Here is a 19,445-nt window from a genome sequence, read left to right as displayed (position 1 = left end):
CACCGCCAATCACAATTAGACTTGATAGCGCCAACTACGGTACGAAGGAACGCGTCGCCACTTATGCCGAAATATCGCGCAATTCTTCGGAACTCCCTGCTAAACGATACGAACACGTGGGTTAATTAAATTTTGTCCGAAAGAAACTCCTTATCGCAAACGATCAGATGTACCTACATTTTAACGCGCTATGTCATGTTTTACAATTAAATACACAAACCTAATTAATAATTTATAAAAGCGATAACATTTAAACAAGAACATAATACGCAATTACGAACAATTCTAAAAGGAAAAATAGACACTGAGGAAACAAATTCAAGAACAATAAACCAAATTTGTGCTTATTCGTAAATAATCCCCCGGCGTTCTGGCGATATAATCAGAGCATTGAATAGTGAAGCTTATTCAATGGTCAAAAGGACCCAGTATACAATTCACAGCAATCAAAACATAATAAAGACGATAATTTTTTTTTTCTGAAATGAACAATTAATGGACCGAAGCAGGAGTATCATATACAGACTGTTCCCCTAACGAATGGTACGTGGTATTGAACTTTCATTCATTCATATTGAAAGGTTGTATGTGATTTGAAAACACACTGTGCGGATCTGCTGGAACGTCTATAGCGCCGGAAAGTCGCAAAACCAGAAAGCGCAGCTCCGGAAAAAGCGGCACAGGAACTTCACATACCGGTAATGTGTCCTTTATGATAAATTGTAACGTCCGATTTGTTGGTCGATTGAATCGGCAATTTTTTTAAATTTTACTTGCCGTACGACAGTAGCAGAAAAATTCCATTGAAATTGTAATTGCTCTATGCATGCGCGAGAGTAGGACAGTGATCCCCCTTGTGGAGCGCGCGTTCCAGTATAATTATAGTTCAGTGTTAGCAGTCAATAGACTTTCCAACTATATTATTTTGTTATGTACCTAGGCATCTTAATTGTGTCGAAATACTCGTGGGCGAATATTAGTTTTCAAAGCCCCACGCAGTTCCCCATTATTTTCTGATGGATGATATTGGTAAAATGTACGGGGTTTGGTTTTCAATTTTTCACTTTGATATTGAAAAAAGTTTCTTCATAAGGCATCAAACATAGTTTTGGAGGAGGATTCCGAACTTCCAACATCAAGAATTTTGCATTCATAAGACACGCTGTACTTTGCACGCACCCTGTAGGTATGGTACATTCCCTTCCGGATACTGTTTAAAGCTTTGTTTATCTTTTGATAATGAATAAACAAAGGTTAGCACTTAGTTAACAAAAAATAATGTTCCATGTTTTGCATAAATTTCATAATAATAAAATAATAAAGTTCCTTTAGTATCGAAATTTGAAAAACCGCGCTAGTGATCCCAAGTTGACAACTTTGACAACATAACCCCATTTTTTTATGTATTGTACATAGCCTTGTTATTAATAATTATTTATCTATGAAACTACCCTGATAAATGATATCAAACATAAATTATACGAGTAAGGAGCGCCTGAAAAACATTTTCCAATATTTACCAAATTCTTATTGCAGTTTAAAATGGACAGTGCCGTTTACGATACAGACAAAATTCTGACTTCTTTTGAAGATGGAACGTTTCGTAGAGTTTACGGATCTACCAGGACGATTTCGCTGACGGAAATAATAACGCAGTTGCACGAATTCGTATCGTGGCTTAATACGACCGTAATTCCATATTGTAATTTGGAAATTGAAAGCTTCGATGCCGAACAACGAGCACAATTCTTTCAAATCGCAGACTTTGCCAGGGATAGACTGGCTAGAGTTAAGGACGTGAGGGATCCTGCGAAAAGATGTAATCCTTACATGATTAGGTGCAGTATATTTATCATAGTACTCGAACGCTTTTTATCATAAGTGTAAGGTATAGATTGAGGGGTCAATCACCTAGGGAAAAAAGTTGAGGGATTGCCATATTTGGGAATACTTTCCATGTATTCGCAGTCCCACATTATTCCCCGATTATTAGGTATAAGTTTTCCTAGGTAGATACTATGCGATCAAAAATGAGTTGCTGTCGAGTCACCTTTGGAATTTTTGTTTTCATGGTAAATCGAACTTAACTTGAATTTCCAAAGGCGACTTGACAGCAACTCATTTTTGATCGCCCGTTATTTACATTGTGTTCTCCCAAGTATTTGTGTTGTATTCCCATGTTATTTCTTTTATTAAACGAACCGAAAAACTTTCTAGCAAGATAAAGGCGTTTAAGAAATAGTTAATTTGGAAAATCAATTTTTGCAATCTAGGTACACTGTCGCAATTTGTGTAATATTTTCATTTAGTCAGCATTTATTATCAGCAAAACGTATTGTCTTAATGGCCCTGAGGAAGATCTGAAATACTTTCTATATTTCTCTGATTGTGCACAATATATGCTGCACAATGTACTCTACTACTGTGTGAACCACATGGTCGCCCAGGCCCAGTGTGTGACCCACACAAAAATACAAGATACAGAAAAGTCAAGCAGGACTAACACTCAAAAAATAAATGAGATTCGTCCCACTATTTGTCACCCAAAATAACTTGTGTTTTCACAGATAATTTACACATTCGGCTTATCCAGATTACAGGAGACTCTAAATTTACTGAGTTCGTAAACACATGTGACAACATTTAGAAACTTACGTTTTATACACTTGTATGATCTTCATGTTGTGCAGTTTTGGGGATTTCTTTTTTTTTAAATTTTAATTGTAAATAGGTCGACCTTCAATTTTATAAGGACGAATTCGACTGATCATACCCCTACAACGCAAACACTTCTTCAATTCACAAAACTACGACAACGTACAAAAACTACATAATGAAAAATGCTTCATCGTTAGTAGCAGATGTGTATATAGACTTTGTTTTTTTATTTATAGAATAGTGAATATCGCTCGGAATATCGACAGAAAAAAAGACCAACATCGCAAACGCGCATGTAACTACAATTTCTATCTATATTTGCGACGCCGAAAACCCTGTGCTTGGAAAACCATGAAATTCTGGCACTTGTTTCATTTTTTTCAAACAAACTGCCTTAATGGTATTGGTATACATTTATATTTGACATTTATACTTATGTTGTGTATTTTATGTTTATGTTCCTTATTTATTATTCAAACTTGGCGGGATGGAGAAAAAAGTGCTTGACTTTGGGCAATGCAAATTTTCATATCGTCAATTATGACAAGCGTTGGTGCATATCTCTACCGAAAATTTGGTTTAAAACACCTGGCAGTTGTGCAGCTCTGGGTTTTTCGTGCAGCTATAGCAAGGCATTGAGGGAGGTTCAACATTTTTTGAGAGATTTTGTTATTAAAAAACGATAAAAAAATTTGAGGGCAAATTCGAGAGCAAAATATTGATATTTGCGTCAGCTGTGAGCAGCGTGAAGAAAAAAACGTATCTGTGAGCGAGACTAGGCCTCGTGACGTAAGTAGCAAACACATTTGCCGCCGCGCTAGCAGAGTATACGAATTCACGTAAACTGGGATCGATTTGTTTATTTTATTTATTGTCTGCACAATGGTGCAAGGTTATCAAAAAGCTGATTCGCGAAATTTTTTTTACTTGCATTGGTATACTCTACCAGCGCGACCGCAAATGTCTTGGCTACTGACGTCATGTGGTGTAGGCTCGCGCACGGGTGCATTTTCTTGCTTCGCGCCGACCCTTGATTTTAAAATGCTTACAGTGGACGTATAGGTAAAATAATAAGTTTTCCGTTGCACGTCATTAATTTTCTGACGTCGTTCTTATGCAGCGTTGACAAACATTTAGTATACTATAGAATTATTTTCAAATCATTGTATCTACTGCTAGCACATTTGACCTACTAAGCATGTAGTATCAACAATTTTAGAATCGCTTTTACGTGCCTTAAATTACCTTTAAATTGGCGCCATAAAACCACACTTTTTTTATAGTACCCCACCCAGTACCTACTCATAATTAATATATCCCTACAAACTTCAAAACTTGAATCAAATAAACATTAACACAAGAAAATTATACAAAAATAAACCCACCAGACAACCTATATAGGTTACAAATCTTAACTCTATATTCAGTTGTCATGAAGTACAAGATATCTACGTGTACAGGAATGTAACGATTATCAATTGCTTACAGGCGATCGACTTTTTAATGGTGGAGCTTTATGTAAGGATTAACACTTTGCAGTACATACTGGGAAGTTAAGTACCGACAGCAATTTCGATAAATTCATTAATTAACTTTTCTACATGGTTTAAAGGCTTCACAATTTACATGTCATACTTTACCATCAAAGCCAGGGGATAGTATTTTGCAGTAATAAGTCACTTTTATGTAATTATTTTATAATCTTACAATGTAAATAAGTACAAATTACTTAATTTGCAAATTAACAAGAATCTTCTGTGTCACTCTCACTATCTTCCCCTAAATTTATTATAATTGGCAGTATATCTTGCATATCTAACATTTTTTCTCTTTCATACCATTTCATTATTTCACCTTCAGTGTGTTTGATTGAATTTTTCCACATATCTGGTGTGACGACATTAATTGCTTCTTGCCACATATTTAAACAATCAGCCTCTGTTCTCCCATCTCTGCCAATATGTTTATTATAATAAGTTTTTGTTATACCCCATATTAACTCTATAGGGTTAAAAATACAATGGTAGGGTGGGAGGCGCAACACTTTATGACCATATTGTTCCGCTAATTGGTCCACAAAATATGTTTTTTCTGGTTTAATTCTGGAAATTAATGACAGAGAGTTCACTTAAATTTGGAAACAATTGATTTTGAAACCAATGTAAGAAATTCGTCTGGTTCATTTCCGTGATAATCACCACTTGAAGCTATGAATCCATTCTCATTTCCAGCATGCAGAATTATTTGTAACATATTTTTTGCTATAATTATTGTTACCACTATTAATAATAAACCAACCACTTTCCATCAGTTTTGATAGTTTTCACACTTCTTCCATTACTATCTTACCATGAGCGTTGTATAGTGCCATTTTGGAATATCCACGTTTCATCAAGAAAAACAAATTGGTACAAATCTTTTTAATTGAAATCTTTGTATTGGCGCAGAAAACGAATTCTTTTACTTGCCACATGGGGTAGTTCCATTAGACCTCGCCTGGGCTCGTTTTTTTCCATTTAAATTCAATTTCTTTTAGCACTGTTCGCAATGATGCCAATGAACCATGAAAAATAATAATAATAATAATAATGATTTATTGTCCAACAGATGTTTGTACATCCAATTACAGAACAATTACAGAAATTAAATATGGCATGATTGAAAAATAAACATAATATACTATAAATTGATTATCAAAAAAAATAAAAAAATAAAGATATTTAAATGTAAGGAGACATATATATCTACGAAATGACAAACCAATTAAAGAATAATGAAATAGATTAATTACATCTAATAATGAGCAGATATTTAAATCACATTGTGTGCAGTATTGATTACAATTTTGTGACATCAAACACATTGGCGATTTTAACAGCAAGTTCGTTTTGGGTGTCGGATTAAGAAAAACTAACGGATAGCGACTAGTACGAGGCGGAACATGAAAGTTAAATAGGGACAGGACGCTAGGACAATCAATACGGTTATGTAATAGACCATGGGTAAATTTAAGACTATTGCAAATACGTCTTTTCTCCAATGATTGCAGATTAAACCGGCTAAGCAGTTCATCATAGGGACAACCTCTAGCCGGATAGACACCATCTTGCTTAAACGAAACGTACTTCATAAATCTTCTTTGAATTTTCTCAATTGAGATAATGTGGGTCCAATAGATCGGATACCAGATAAGATCACAGTACTCCAATTTGGGCCTTATTAAAACACAATACAAGGACAACAACGTATCAGTATTTTTAAACGGTTTACTATTACGAATTATGAAACCCAATGTTTGTATAGCTGACGCAGAAAAAGAAAAAAAGAAAAGAAAAGAAAAATGACTTTTTCACGAAGCTGTTCATGCACAGATGCCAGTGTAACATGCACTTCTGCAACTCTGATTATACAAATTGTGAAACAAAGTGTGATCAACTTACTGTTTTCGTACATTTTATAAATTATGTTTCTAATACCATCGACGTTCAAATTAGATACATTTATCACAGGCGATGACGATTCTTTGAAGGCGATTTCAACACTTCATTCTTCTTCACTGCAGCTGATATGGTATTGACCGTGGAGATACTGATACTTAAAGCTTGTGCCACTCTCTACGATAATTACTTAGTAGAATAGGTACCTAATGTAAAAATTATGCTCTTGTTACCTCTCTTACTGACTGCAAAGGTAACCAGGGGCTACCATTTTTTTAGCAGTGCTATCCAAATTCTTCGTCATCGTAATAAATAACGCTTCACAGTACGACAAAAAGTTGCTCTGAAAAGAACAGTTTGGTTTGTGGAATTGAGAAGCTTGATAAAAAGGCACGAAACTACGATAAACTAGACGATTCGAAGCACACGCAAGGTGACAGAATGGGTGACAGATAGCAACATAACCTTAAATGCATAGTACAGAGTCGCGCCAACGTCGCATTTCTGTACCAACCGTATAATTTCAAATAAACTGTTTTTAACTTATAACAATACATCCCATTTAAATATTTAGGTTGGTATGTGAAATTATTCCAGTAATGACGTGCAACGGAAAACTTGTTATTTTACCTATAAGTATCAATATTTTGTGCCCAAATTTTTTTTGGTCGTTTTAAAAGAACAAAATCTCTCGATTACAGTTACAATAAAAAAATGTCAAACTTGCCTATTGCGCGAACAGACTAGGAATTGAAAAAGGCGCACTTATTCAGATTGTCTTTGACAACGCAGATGTTAATGTGAGCACTTTGGACTGAGAAAATACGTTCCATGAGATAGGAGGTATCATTCCATACTCTGCCATACTTCCTGGATAAAGAAATCCCTCGTCTGAAAACTTACATGCCTGCTGACACTGTCAGTTCTTCTGAAACCATGTATAGTGCACAAAAATCCTGGATTATATACAATACCAATAACTGAACTACTATAGGTGCTGCTCAGCTAGTCGGTGATGTACTGCCCTCAGCACCAGATCTCACGCATAAAATTTCCTATACTGGCAAATTTGTAAAATCAATACCAACATTTTTTAAGCCTAAAGCGACCACCTGTTACAAACTGCGGGCATCTGTACGTCGTCTAGTCTAGTATAAAAACAGGCGCAGGTAGCCGCCCACTTCAAAACTTTTCAGGGGCTAGATAGAGATGAAAATATGATACCCTAATTTGTGCACTCATGGCAGACGACCAGTTTTGCAGTAACATCATATCATTTGATCAACCCCTCTTTTGGAAAGCTCGAGATATTGTTGCTGTGACCAGCTCCCTCATTTGCAGAATGTATAGTGGTGAGACTTCACCAATAAATATGTCTCGTCCAGACGATTCTTTTTTCCTTTGTCAGGACTTTCTTCCGACAAACAGTTTTCAAGATATTCGCTCTTAAAGTATTGGCATTATAAATGGATATAATTATTCCAGGATTCCTTTCCTTGAGACCTTTAATTTACATAACCTTGAAAGGTAAAATTAATTTTTACCCCCCTCCCCCCAAAACGCTGATCTCAAAAAGGAGTTGCGTTATAAATGATTAAGGAGGGGAGGGGGCTTCCCTTAAGACAGCGAAATTTGATCGCCGTCTTGCACACACCTTCAAGGTTTATGTTACCTATTGCAAAAAAAATCCAGGACTAAGAAAATTCCCCTAAAAGTAGGTCAAAACCAATCCCTGCGCCTTCTTTCCAAACCAACATTTTGCTCTACCAACTTAACCTTCACCTTAACCAAAGAAAGGTGGCGTAATATTGATATCCTCGCCATGAAATTAAAGTGTTGTGTTGTTTTGCCGACGAAATTGGTGCATAAATGAGGATCCAAAGACCAAAGATGATACCAACTTAATCTCGAGATTAACCAAAGAGATAGCACAAAATGTTATTTCTTAGTTTATTGTTATTTATTCCATGTCCAGTATGGCAAATGTTTTAATTTACGCAGCGATAAATTGTGATAATGGTACATTTCATTTTTGGTTATGAAAGGACACCGTTCCGAAGGAATTCATGATGGAAGGCGCTATTATGGTCACTTTCTCCGTCCGCCCGTCCGAGGCCTTTACTACTGCTACAGTTTTCAATATATTCGTTCTTTTTGAATTCGGTAGCTTATAGCACTGGCACATGAACCAAGAAAAATCTTTACGATTAAGGTGCGCATGCGCAAACTGCGCAATGCCAACTTTAATGTTTTTTTTGAAATTTTAACCAACGATTCTTCTAGTAAAGGCAAACATATCGCATATTTTAAACATCATGTGTGCGCATGCGCAGACTAGGCAATGCTAAGATTCATATTTATGCCATAACTTATTTTCCTTTGTACACAAAGCACTATTCAATGCATGGAAAATGCACTAAGTTACTCGCCTCAAAGCGCTGTCCATTTTTTAATTTTTTGCCTGAATTCCTCTCATGTTTGTGCCATTGTATAGTTTATGTGTATATTGATTTCTTGTTTTGTCAGATCATTAACTATAAACATGTTTGATTAGGTGCAGTAAATGTGGCGAATTGGTGAAGATAGACTGTTGGGAGAGCATTCAACAACATGAACATTTTGAGCAGGTGTTATCCAATCAGAACAGTGTATTGGATCTCCAACCGCCGGTGCAAGTTGAAGGTGTAGGAACTGCAAGTGGCTGTACTTGTGCTGTTACGCTGCCCACCAAGTTTAAGTTTCGTTTTTCGGTTGGATATTTCCCAGAAGTTGTAAGGTTTTTTTACATCACCAGAGAATTTAAAAACGATACGGTTTATATAAACGGCGTCAGTTATTACACGTTACGAATTATAGATGACGATATGTGCAGCTGCTTAATATGTGATACTATTGTCGGCCGCAAATCTGTCGTATCGCACATTGAAGGGAAAAGGCATACTGCCAATAAAGTTTCAGCGTCTTTACCCAATGTAGAAGTCTTTCACAAGCAATGGATGAGTCAAGAGCTGGCATTTCAAGTGCATCAATTGTACTTTGTACCGTTTAATAAGTATTATACGTTATGTGAACTTTGCACTTGCTCCTATGTTGCATACACATCGCTTAAGGATCACCTTTTGGATAAGAGACACAAAAAACTGATTTTGGAACAGTTTAAAACGTACAGAAATGTAGCGATTTTGAAAATGCAGGCGCAACTGTATGGGGAAGAAGTGGAAGCAATCAAACCCGATGATGGACAAACTGATCAAATTGCATCTATCAGTCCAATAAAGTCTAGTATTGTAAATGGTTACATTAACGAAAATACTTGCAATAATTGTTTGACTTTCACGCCTCAATCGCCTATGCGCTTTGATTTCGTTATTCATTATCATTCGAATCTGGAACGTCTGCTGTACGGCAATCATCAGTTTTCCGGAAAAACAAAAATGAAAAACGGCAGCGAGCTGCATCTAATACTGTCACACAATGCCACCGACTGCGCTTGTCTTTTGTGTTGTTGCAAATTTGCCTTGAAACTCACGAAAGAACACTTGGAAGGCGCTAAGCACTTCAAAAAAGCGAACGACAGCCAATGCGTGGATAACTTGGAAGCTTATCACCGCTACTGGATCGGTCAAGAAGTCGAATACCAAGCTCATCAGGTCTACTTCCTTCCATCGTCTGCCAATTCGGCCACGTGTCAACTGTGTAAAAACTTGAACGTGTTTTACGATTTAATACACCATCATTTAAAGGACAAGTGTCATAAACAACAGGTACTTCAAGAGAATTCCCAGCAGTCCGATTTGCTTGTACTTCAGCGGAAAGTTTACCAAACAAATAGCAACAACTTCGATTTGCTAATTAATGATGTGGAACAACCCGATGCTGTAGTTCATGATTTAGTCGAAATACCTTCGACAAGCGCGAACGGTACTCGCAAACTATCTGAAAATAGTAATGAAAAGTCAGATTCGGAATCAGAAGATGAGCCGTCCGACACGGAGAATGACCAGCCGCAAACCGACGCAAAACCCGTTACTAAAGAAGACGTGGAGCATAAGATTGTGAAATCTTTCGATGGGAATAGTCAGAATGAGTTGCATAATTTAATCGAGCATCGGCATTGGGCCGATTTTGATAGAGGGATGAGAATTACACAGACTCACGTCGAGTGTTTGGTGTGCAAAGTGAAACTGGCTAAAGAACGTGAACAGATTTTGCTGCACGTCATGTTAACATCTCACAAGGTTAATGTTGGCAATAAGAAGAAGACTAAATTTTATTGCGAGATATGCAACACACACATTCATCGAGAGCCGACCTGGTTGTACCATATAAGGGCCGATCGTCACAAAGACAGGTAACTATCTTCTATGCACGAATCATATAAGTAGTAGGGGAGCCTAATAGTGGATTTTGGGATTTACTTGAGCGCGTCAGACTATAAAGTAAGGTGGGCTGCCTAGGTGTTCAAAAGTGTGCATTTTAATAATCTGACCGTTTGAACCCGACGTAAGGGCGTGGAGAAGTCAGAAACGCAAAAAAATATGTTACCTTGACATTCTCGAGCGCGTTGGAGTTTTTTTAATTTTGAAGGAAATTATTCAAAATTAACAGAAGTTATTTCCACATGCCAATGTGGAACAAAACGTCAATAAAGTTGAGTGCGTTCAGCAGTTGAAGCATAGGCGGTCGTGTTATAAATTATACGTACAACGCTCCAAATATCTGACACGCTTGAATAAATCCCGTTTTTTACCTTTCCGTACAACCTCCCCCACCATGTAAACTGGCAGATTAACATACCTTCAATATCAGAGACACGTGGGGCATATACACTATCAATGTCTGACGCGCTTGAGTATTTTCATGTGACTATTTTTTTGTACATTATTAAAAACGTGTAGCAGCGCCCCCCAGCGATGGAGGGATGTACCTCATATACTGGTACAAAGTTGATTCAAAGTAAATTTACACACCTCTGGATGCTAAATAAAATTCAACCCACATAAAAGAATGGTATTACTGAACTTAAAATTCACTTTCACAATTAATGAGAAAAAACAGTAAGTACCGATATTTTTAGATTGGGTTCCCTTATTCATAAAAAATACACAAATATGTTCACGAGATAAATCCCCTTAAATAGACCTTTTCAGGAATGTTAGGATGAGGAAGTGCAAAATCCTCAAAACCGGTCGATTCATATTTTGATGCAATTCAAATATCTTACACTTATCGATGAGTTGAAATATCCTCCCATTCACATCTGAGTTTCTCCTTTGGAAGGCAGCGCAATTAATAAACACGAATTTAATTCCCGCATAGAAGAAAGAGTGGGGATAGGTGCATACCTGATTATACTCCCATACGCGGCTCTGTTCTTCTCTCCCCTACACTCACAGTGTTCTCATTTGCAACAACGTGAATATTCCGGTTTTCCAACATTTACCTACAGATTGCCATGTACAGGGTGGCCAACTAAGAATGCGAGGTACTGTATCTGAGAACCTATCCATCGTAGAGGCTTGTGGTAAAAAAAATTATTACTAAAACGGCCACGAGAAAAACCTGGAAAATATTTTTAAGTTTCTGAAATGGCCGCTAGGGGGCGTAACTGCAATCTGGAATCTAAAAAAGTGATGTTTCTGTGAATTCCGCTATATTAACCTAACAAAAAAATGTCCGGTCTTTGAAGTCGACGATAATCTGAACCTTTTTGTTTGACAATTTTTCCTGTATCTCTAAAAATGAAGTGGTGGGGGGTATTCAAAGGTTTCCGTAAAGAACACCCTGTATCTTCGAAACGGCTGAGCCGATTTAAACAAACTTGGGTTAGTTCAAAAGAGCTATTCTTCAGCTCCAAATATTATTGAAGTTTTAATAGTTTCACATATCACCGCTTGAGGGCTTTTTTCGACATTCCGACAGATGGTTAATTTTCTCAAAAAAATTAAATGCATTGGTTCGATTTTTTTTCATGAAAAAGTAGCAAATGATGCCTAAACAAGCTCGCGAAAACAGCATCTCGATATCTTGAGATATATATGTATATGACATTGATAGATAGATATACAGGGTGAGTTTTTTTCATTTTAAGCATTAGGATCTCGGAAACCGTAAGACATAGAGATTCGGTTAAATGAGGAAAGAGTTGTCGTTTTAAGAGCTTATTCAAGATATGCTTTTGTTTTTTGAAAAAATCCACAGTTTACTAGATGTGGGCGAAAAACAGATTTAATGATTTTTCATTTAACTGTTGTAGAATAGTTAGTATTAGAAATACAGAAATATTCAAAGAACAAAAATTGTAGATTTTTTTCCGCTTGATAAGATACATTTATTAATATTTATTCTTTTTTTATAATTTTCGAGTTATAACGCAACTTAAATTTTTTTAAATGGTAATCATAGTTGACTGAGACAATTTTTTGTTTTCCGTGTTTGTTGTTTGGTGATGAGCTCGGTGATGAGGCATCATAATGGACAAAGAATGGCGTTACACACTTATTGCATTTATCTGAAAAAATTAAAAAATATTAATCTTGAAAGACATATATCTGCTAAATTGGGATTTAATTTATCAGGTAAGCAAGATATACGGCAACAGTTAAATAATGCATATCGTTTGAGTATCGAAAAACGTAATGAGGAAATAAAAAAGAACAGGTATGTTTTATCCAACATTATACACCGTATAAAATTTTGTTGTGCTTTCTCTCGCTCTCAGCAGCCATGACAAACGAGAAAATTCAATAAACCCTGGAATATTTAGAGGGCTTTTTATGCCATTTAATAGGCCCTTTTTTTAATTGTGCACCCCCAAGACACATCACTACGCGCCGCCACTGGTTATAGCATCAATTTAAATTCATCATAGACTACTTGATTAAAATATAAAAACCGTTGATATAATTGGTATGAAGCGTATCAAAGAGAGTAACTTTTATATAACACCTTTTTTTATATCTCTTATACTTTCGATGATGTAAGACATTAAAGGAAATGACCAATTTTAGTTTTTTTGAATTTACGTCGAACCTATTGGACATTTTGAATTTCCACAAGGAAATTTTAAATAAGCATCTAAAACTGCAAAACATTGTTTATTTAACCCATTCTCTATCTTTAATAATAAGAAAGTTACCCATGCTATCCCACGCGATATGGGACACACTGTATAATAATAATAATAATAAAATACAGATTAAGAAAATAAAGGAATAGTATGTAATTCATACTTACCAAAATTGATGGCCACAACAGCCAACGCTAACACACAAAAAAATAAAAAAATTTAGCTATTATTATTATTATTATCATTGATTTTAGAGAGGCGTTCGAATGCCCCCTCAACATTTAAGGCTTCCAATATAAAGCCTTTGAGACTATGTTTGTGAACTGCAGCCACTTCATAAAACTTTCCTGTTTGGTAGGCATATTGCTTCATGTTTAGAGGCCTCCTGACTAGCACATTACCCTAAGATGCCTTTTTTTTAGCGGCCAAACGAACCCAATAACTAAGCGAAATCAAAAAAACAGAATAGGGTAAATCAGATTATCGAAGTAAAAACTCTACTGTTAGTTAGAGTTAGACGATAGCTTACTCTTGTTTTACTGCGAAAAAGGTTTACCTTTAACTGAAACTAACATTTTTTTCTAGATGCCAAAAGTTAGGATCAAGTCGACAACTGAAGCTCACGGAATATGAGTGCACAACCTGCCAGTTGGTTATATTCGGTGATGATATGTCTATCATGCGACACCGCATGACCAGGCAAGGAAAGGGAAAACGTTCAAGTACGTATCCGTTATCGAAAAACGCAGTTTTATATTTTATTTCAATTTAGAAAAGATCACTTTGAACCAAAAGGTGAAAAATCTTCTTGTTAGCGAAAAGTTCATAACGCAGGAGGCTAATAGACTTGTAAAGGAAGCAAAAGAAGTTCTACAGAATCAGGCAAAGGTTAATGAATGCTGTTGCGCGATTAAAGCAGCTTTGACGGAACTCTATCCGCATTGCGCCGTTTATCCCTTCGGGTCACAGGTCTCTGGACTAGGAAATAAGGTAAATGCAAATCTTTCCGCTTTACTCGGCTAAAAGTCGAATGTAGGGAGAAATTAATTAGAACATTCTTCGACTAATAATTTTGTTTATGCAGCATAGTGATTTAGATTTATTTGTCGACTTGGACGACATGTATTTCGGCGAAAAAAACCAAGATTCACGTAATCAAGTTAGATACGTAACTGACGTAATGAAAGTATTTGTGAAGAAGCCAAAGCTTTTCCGTGATCTCAATCCGATCGCTAGCGCTAGAACGCCGATTGTACAAGTCTACCACGTTCCTACTCAATTAGATTGTGATTTATCATTTCGACACGGTTTAAGTGTGGAAAACACCAAATATTTACGGTGGGTGGACTTTTTATTTAGTGGACAAGTAAAAATTTGGACGTTTGTTTTGTTTTTCCGGCACTGCCTGTTATTGATCTTGAAGTTCTCATATTTTCAGAGACATTTTCTGAGTCAGTCAGAAAATTTCAGATTTTTATAAATTCACCCACATCGATCAAAGGGCTACAACACAGAATCTAATGCTCTTTTTTAATGGATTTTGTAGTTGTTGTGATAGGTTAAAATATCTGAACTGGGACAGTTGATACCGTGCATATTAGGAATATAGAAAGAAAACTGAACTGAAGTAACAGTTCGTATAGTTGGCGCTGTGTTTCCTGAAACCAGCCGTATAAACGGCCAACTAGGTGGGGGTTAAACAAGAAAATACAAGCTTGAGATCTGTCACAGTGGTAGTTGGTTCTGGGCATTTGATCTTCATCCTTTGTTGCACTTACCAATGGTTGAGCGCCACTCAATTTCTAACTTAACTCGCCCCGTATGAAATTGAGAAGATGTGAGGGTAGTAAAAACAGTACAAATCAATTTAGCTACCAAAAGAAATACTGGTTTATTTAAACAAATAGCACAAATGAAAATTCTCTCCACAATGGGATAGCGTAACACACTATCTAATAATTGCACCAACGTATGCCGCTACTCTGAAGAGAAAAAAGTTTGTACCAGTTACCATTTGTGTGGGGTGTTGAAAAAGGCAATGAACTATGAACTTTCTGAGGGTTTTGGGTTTTAGATTAATTGAATAAAAATTACACAGGAAATGTCTGGACTCCGTTTTGATTGCACATTTTAAAAAAAATGATACTGAATATTGCACTGGCAGATTTAATACTTACTGCGCTTGCAACCTTTACAAATATCTATTCACACATGGCTACTTCTTAAACTGCGCCGAACAAACAAATGACGAGGAGAGTTGCTAAATACGTCTACTCGTTACCAATGTTAAAACCTTCGGTTAAGTATTTAAACAATTCCGTGTTGTAAGATAGAGCGCTGCTAAGGTCAGATGTAACTACGTGGATTGTAAATACAAGTATAAATTGTCGGAAATTCATTCGTTAAGCGGCGTTACAAAGTGCAAAATCGTAATCGCAAAGTGTGCCGCGCAATTTTCAACCAATTGTTCGATTGGGTGGATCCCGAAGAAAAGATTAAGCCAAGAGCGAGCCATCGTCTACATCAAGTTGCCTTCGCAGCTTTTCCAAGGAAGAAAGCAAGAAAGTAAAAATTTCCGCGGCGGAGCACCCCAGAGAATTCTGTGGGCGGTCCGTGCAGAGTACAGCTGGAGGGTTAATTTCAATTTGACAGAAACAATCAGTGAGAAGTCTATAGCCGATCCGTGCAGATCACAGTAACAGTTTAAAAACATTTTGCGATATCCAACTGCATATTTATGTAAAGACGATTTAATCACGTACTTACATTAAGTGGTGTTTTTTGTGGACGCCATTTACTTATAAAGTTTTGGACTCACAGCTGAAAATTCTTAACGTATTTCAGTTCGATATATTTTATTGTACAGGGTGTTCATAAAATACAATTAATTTGCTTTCAGCATCTGACCGTGAGTTGTTATACATTGATTTTATTTCATTTATAAATAAAGTTGAATATTTCCTATCAATGCGAAGTGCGTTTGTGCGAATAAATGTCGTTTAACCATTTAAAAATAATTGACCAGTACTTTATACAAATCAAATATTTAAAATAACTTAATTGTTGATGTGACTGGGGTTTTCTTCAGGTTACGATTGACATTATTAATCAGCTTCAACTTAGAAATATGGAAACAGATCGCTTCGTGGCGGCGCAGCTGAACTTTTGCCACCGCTCGTAATATCAGCTTCTTGTTGAAAGGAAATGTTAGTACAAAGTTGTCCGTATGAATTGCAAATCCAAGCACACCTGCTTCAGGTTCTCGAAAGTATGGATCGATATTTTGTTCTGCATAGGAATAAAAAGCCAATTCCCCACTGTACTGAGTATTAATTTTGCCCATTTATTAATTGAGTTTTGCTGGGAGTAAATGCACAAATTAATTGTCTTTAAATTTTTACCACAAGTCGCTGATAACAGATATACAGATTTATTTATAGCACATTGCGTCTTGGAATTGATGTCAGTAAACTTCGCTGGACTTACTTTTTTAACTAGCCATTACATTCAATTTATTTTATACAAATACCTGCTATTTTACCTTTGGCATTTTAGCGGGGCAACTAGCCATTACAATCGAGATTAGAAAAACGTTCTTTATTTATAACATCTTTAATATCGTCCTGATGTGTCTAAAGTGGTGTGGAAACGAATGGTTATTCGCGTAAATTTTAATCACCAAATGCGAACGCCTATACTATAAATCAGGGGTCCTATTCTTGACCCTACGTATTTATCAAGGTTATTCGTTTTTTGAACCAAAACGATGCACTTTGGTCGAATGGTATTCTTGACCGTTCGAAAATATTTCGAATTCGTAAATGTCATTCGTTTTTACAACGAGCGGTATAAACCAGTCGAATTTATGACATGTGCCATTTTTTTTACCTTGACGTAACTTGTCGACCGTATTCAGAATATGTTTAAAAATCCATTTGAGGAATTGAGTGATGAACATATTTCATTTAACGAAACAACACACCAAGAGACATTGCACGTGAGTTAACGAACGCCTACAACAACGTCCATCTGTGGCTGAAACTCTCACATGCACGTTAATGTTAATTAACGCACTTGCATGTCTTAAGACAAGTCTCTTGGTCTGGTCTGGCTGGCCTTACAGCTACATACTTACGCATAGTCATTCTTGTGAAGGTTTTGGCGAGGGTTTTGGTTGCTGTACGATTTTTTGGAAGCGACCAAATTTCGTAGATATTACAAATTCCACTGTTCGCAACTCACTGTTAAGGGCCTCACAGAAGACCGACTTGTTCGTCCGATTTGCACGACGTGTAACTCAGTTGACACGATCGGACAAAGAAATCGGAAGTGCATGGGTAAAATCGGACGTCGTGTAAAATATCAACATCCGACTTTTTGCCTTCCGATCGAACAAACACGAGGTGTATGGAGTCTGTCGTACTTGTTCGACATAGGTACCAACAACCGACAACAGTCGGAAGTCTGTGGGGCCCATAAGCACTTTTTGTAATTTCCTCAGTTATAAGAAAGCAGTTGTGTATACAAACTGTTGTCAAGGAAACCTTTCGTATGAAGGTATTTACTGCTACCAAATTCTACGTTGCCAAACATATCATTCGAATTGAAATTACAAGCGTTACGAAGGGTACACATGAATAGTAAATGATAGTCGTATGCGAATTTTCATACTTCGTTTTAAAACGAATACGAACCAATTCGAGTGAGGTCAAGAATAGCACCCCAGGCCTTCGAACAACTTTATGTTGCCCTGCGATTTACGGCATAGGTGTTTCTTTGTATCACTGGAACCACCCCCCCCCCCCCCCCGAGAAATCCGAAACCGGCGAATTCGCGTGTTTTTCTAGATAGACTTCCATACGTTCTAAAATTCCTCCCGTGGCAACGGTTATTAGAACTGGCAACACGGTCGAGCTCGCACTTATCTACTCAACACAGATTGCGTGTTATTCTAAATGCTCTTATCTCCAGACATACTTTCGTTTACGCTACCTTTGAAGCGGTATATGTGTAAATTTGCCTATGTTGAAATTCAAATTTTTTAATCTTTGGGATGTTTACGGATTTTTGTCGCTTTGCAGTTTTAAAAATTATTTTTTCGATGTTGAAATTCAATATTTATTAATTTTCTCCAAGATGATGACCATATGTTGGTGTAAAAATCAAACACTTTATTAACTGTAATAACTTCCCCTTAAGTTTCTCTAAAAATCAGTTTATTCACAAATAATGACCGGTGTTAAGATCTATTATGTTTGCTTGTTTACAAAATGAATGACACCTACCATTTCAGTTCAGTTTTCTCAAGCCTCAAAAATTCTTGATGAGAGAAAAGGGCAATATAGTCGACTGATAAGAGCACTATATTCTGCATTAATTTTGCACTCTTCAGTAATTAAAAGAAATAATTAGATTGATCACCCTATTAATGATGTTAAATCTACAACTCAAATTTTTACCTGTCCGTGACTTATCTTAAAATGACCATAATTGATTTTGAATTTAGGCTGTGTATAGAATTGCAACCGACGATTCAGCAGTTAATTCTTATACTAAAGCAATGGCTGGTTTGCACTAAATTGACGGGCCATATCACAACGTACTCGCTTTCGATGATGGTAATCTTTTTTTATCAAAGTTTGGGATATTTAACCGCAGTTCACAAGCTTAAATATTTAGCACCGGGAGCCTCGCTTATTATTGATGGTAAGCCTGTCTAACATAAGTATTGCTCAAATTCATGTAATTTTCAGGCTGGGGCGTTATCAATTTCGATTCATTTACCCCAGAAGCGATTAGGCCACATATTAATTTATGTGAAAAATCTCTCAAGGAATTACTCGTGGATTTTTTTTTGTATTATAGCAAGTTTAATTATGAAAAAGATGTACGTATTCACTTTGTATTTGCAGTATGTGGTTTGCATGTGAACATTTATAGGTGATTTGTCCTCTCTTAGGACATACCATAATAAAATCTCTATTTTCCGAAGACGCACAGGTTACCGGTTTACCTCTGGAAATGTCAATATATGTTCGAAAAGTTTCTGAAAACACCACTGAGCATTTTAGGTCTGAATCGGCCATGTGTATTCAAGATCCGTTCGATTTGAGTCACAATTTAACGAAAGGCTGTTCTGCTGGTATTGTAAATAAATTAAAGCAATTATGTGGTTTGACGCATACATTTTTAACAACGGGAAAATAATGTTTATGGGGTTGAGTTTTTTATATGCTTTGTTTTATTGTACAATCTTTTAAATAAAAGTGCTTGAAAACCCT

General features: G+C 36.4%; 1 protein-coding gene across 1 annotated transcript; it reads left to right on the top strand.

The window, feature by feature from the left end:
- The first annotated feature begins 1,245 nt into the window (after positions 1 to 1,245).
- On the top strand, positions 1,246 to 19,445 carry LOC116168860. The gene is made up of 9 exons (XM_031484854.1): positions 1,246 to 1,484; positions 1,537 to 1,838; positions 8,650 to 10,446; positions 13,750 to 13,886; positions 13,937 to 14,154; positions 14,249 to 14,502; positions 18,671 to 18,870; positions 18,918 to 19,051; positions 19,105 to 19,445. Exons 2-9 carry the CDS (start codon positions 1,543 to 1,545, stop codon positions 19,369 to 19,371), a joined length of 3,303 nt encoding a protein of 1,100 aa, XP_031340714.1. The 5' UTR covers positions 1,246 to 1,484; positions 1,537 to 1,542; the 3' UTR covers positions 19,372 to 19,445.

The sequence above is a fragment of the Photinus pyralis genome, unplaced genomic scaffold (genome assembly GCF_008802855.1).
Source record: "Photinus pyralis isolate 1611_PpyrPB1 unplaced genomic scaffold, Ppyr1.3 Ppyr1.4_LG4, whole genome shotgun sequence".
Classification (NCBI taxonomy): domain Eukaryota; kingdom Metazoa; phylum Arthropoda; class Insecta; order Coleoptera; family Lampyridae; genus Photinus; species Photinus pyralis.
The sequence above is the reverse complement of the archived record's forward strand: the minus strand, read 5'-3'. Positions and strand labels throughout refer to the sequence as shown.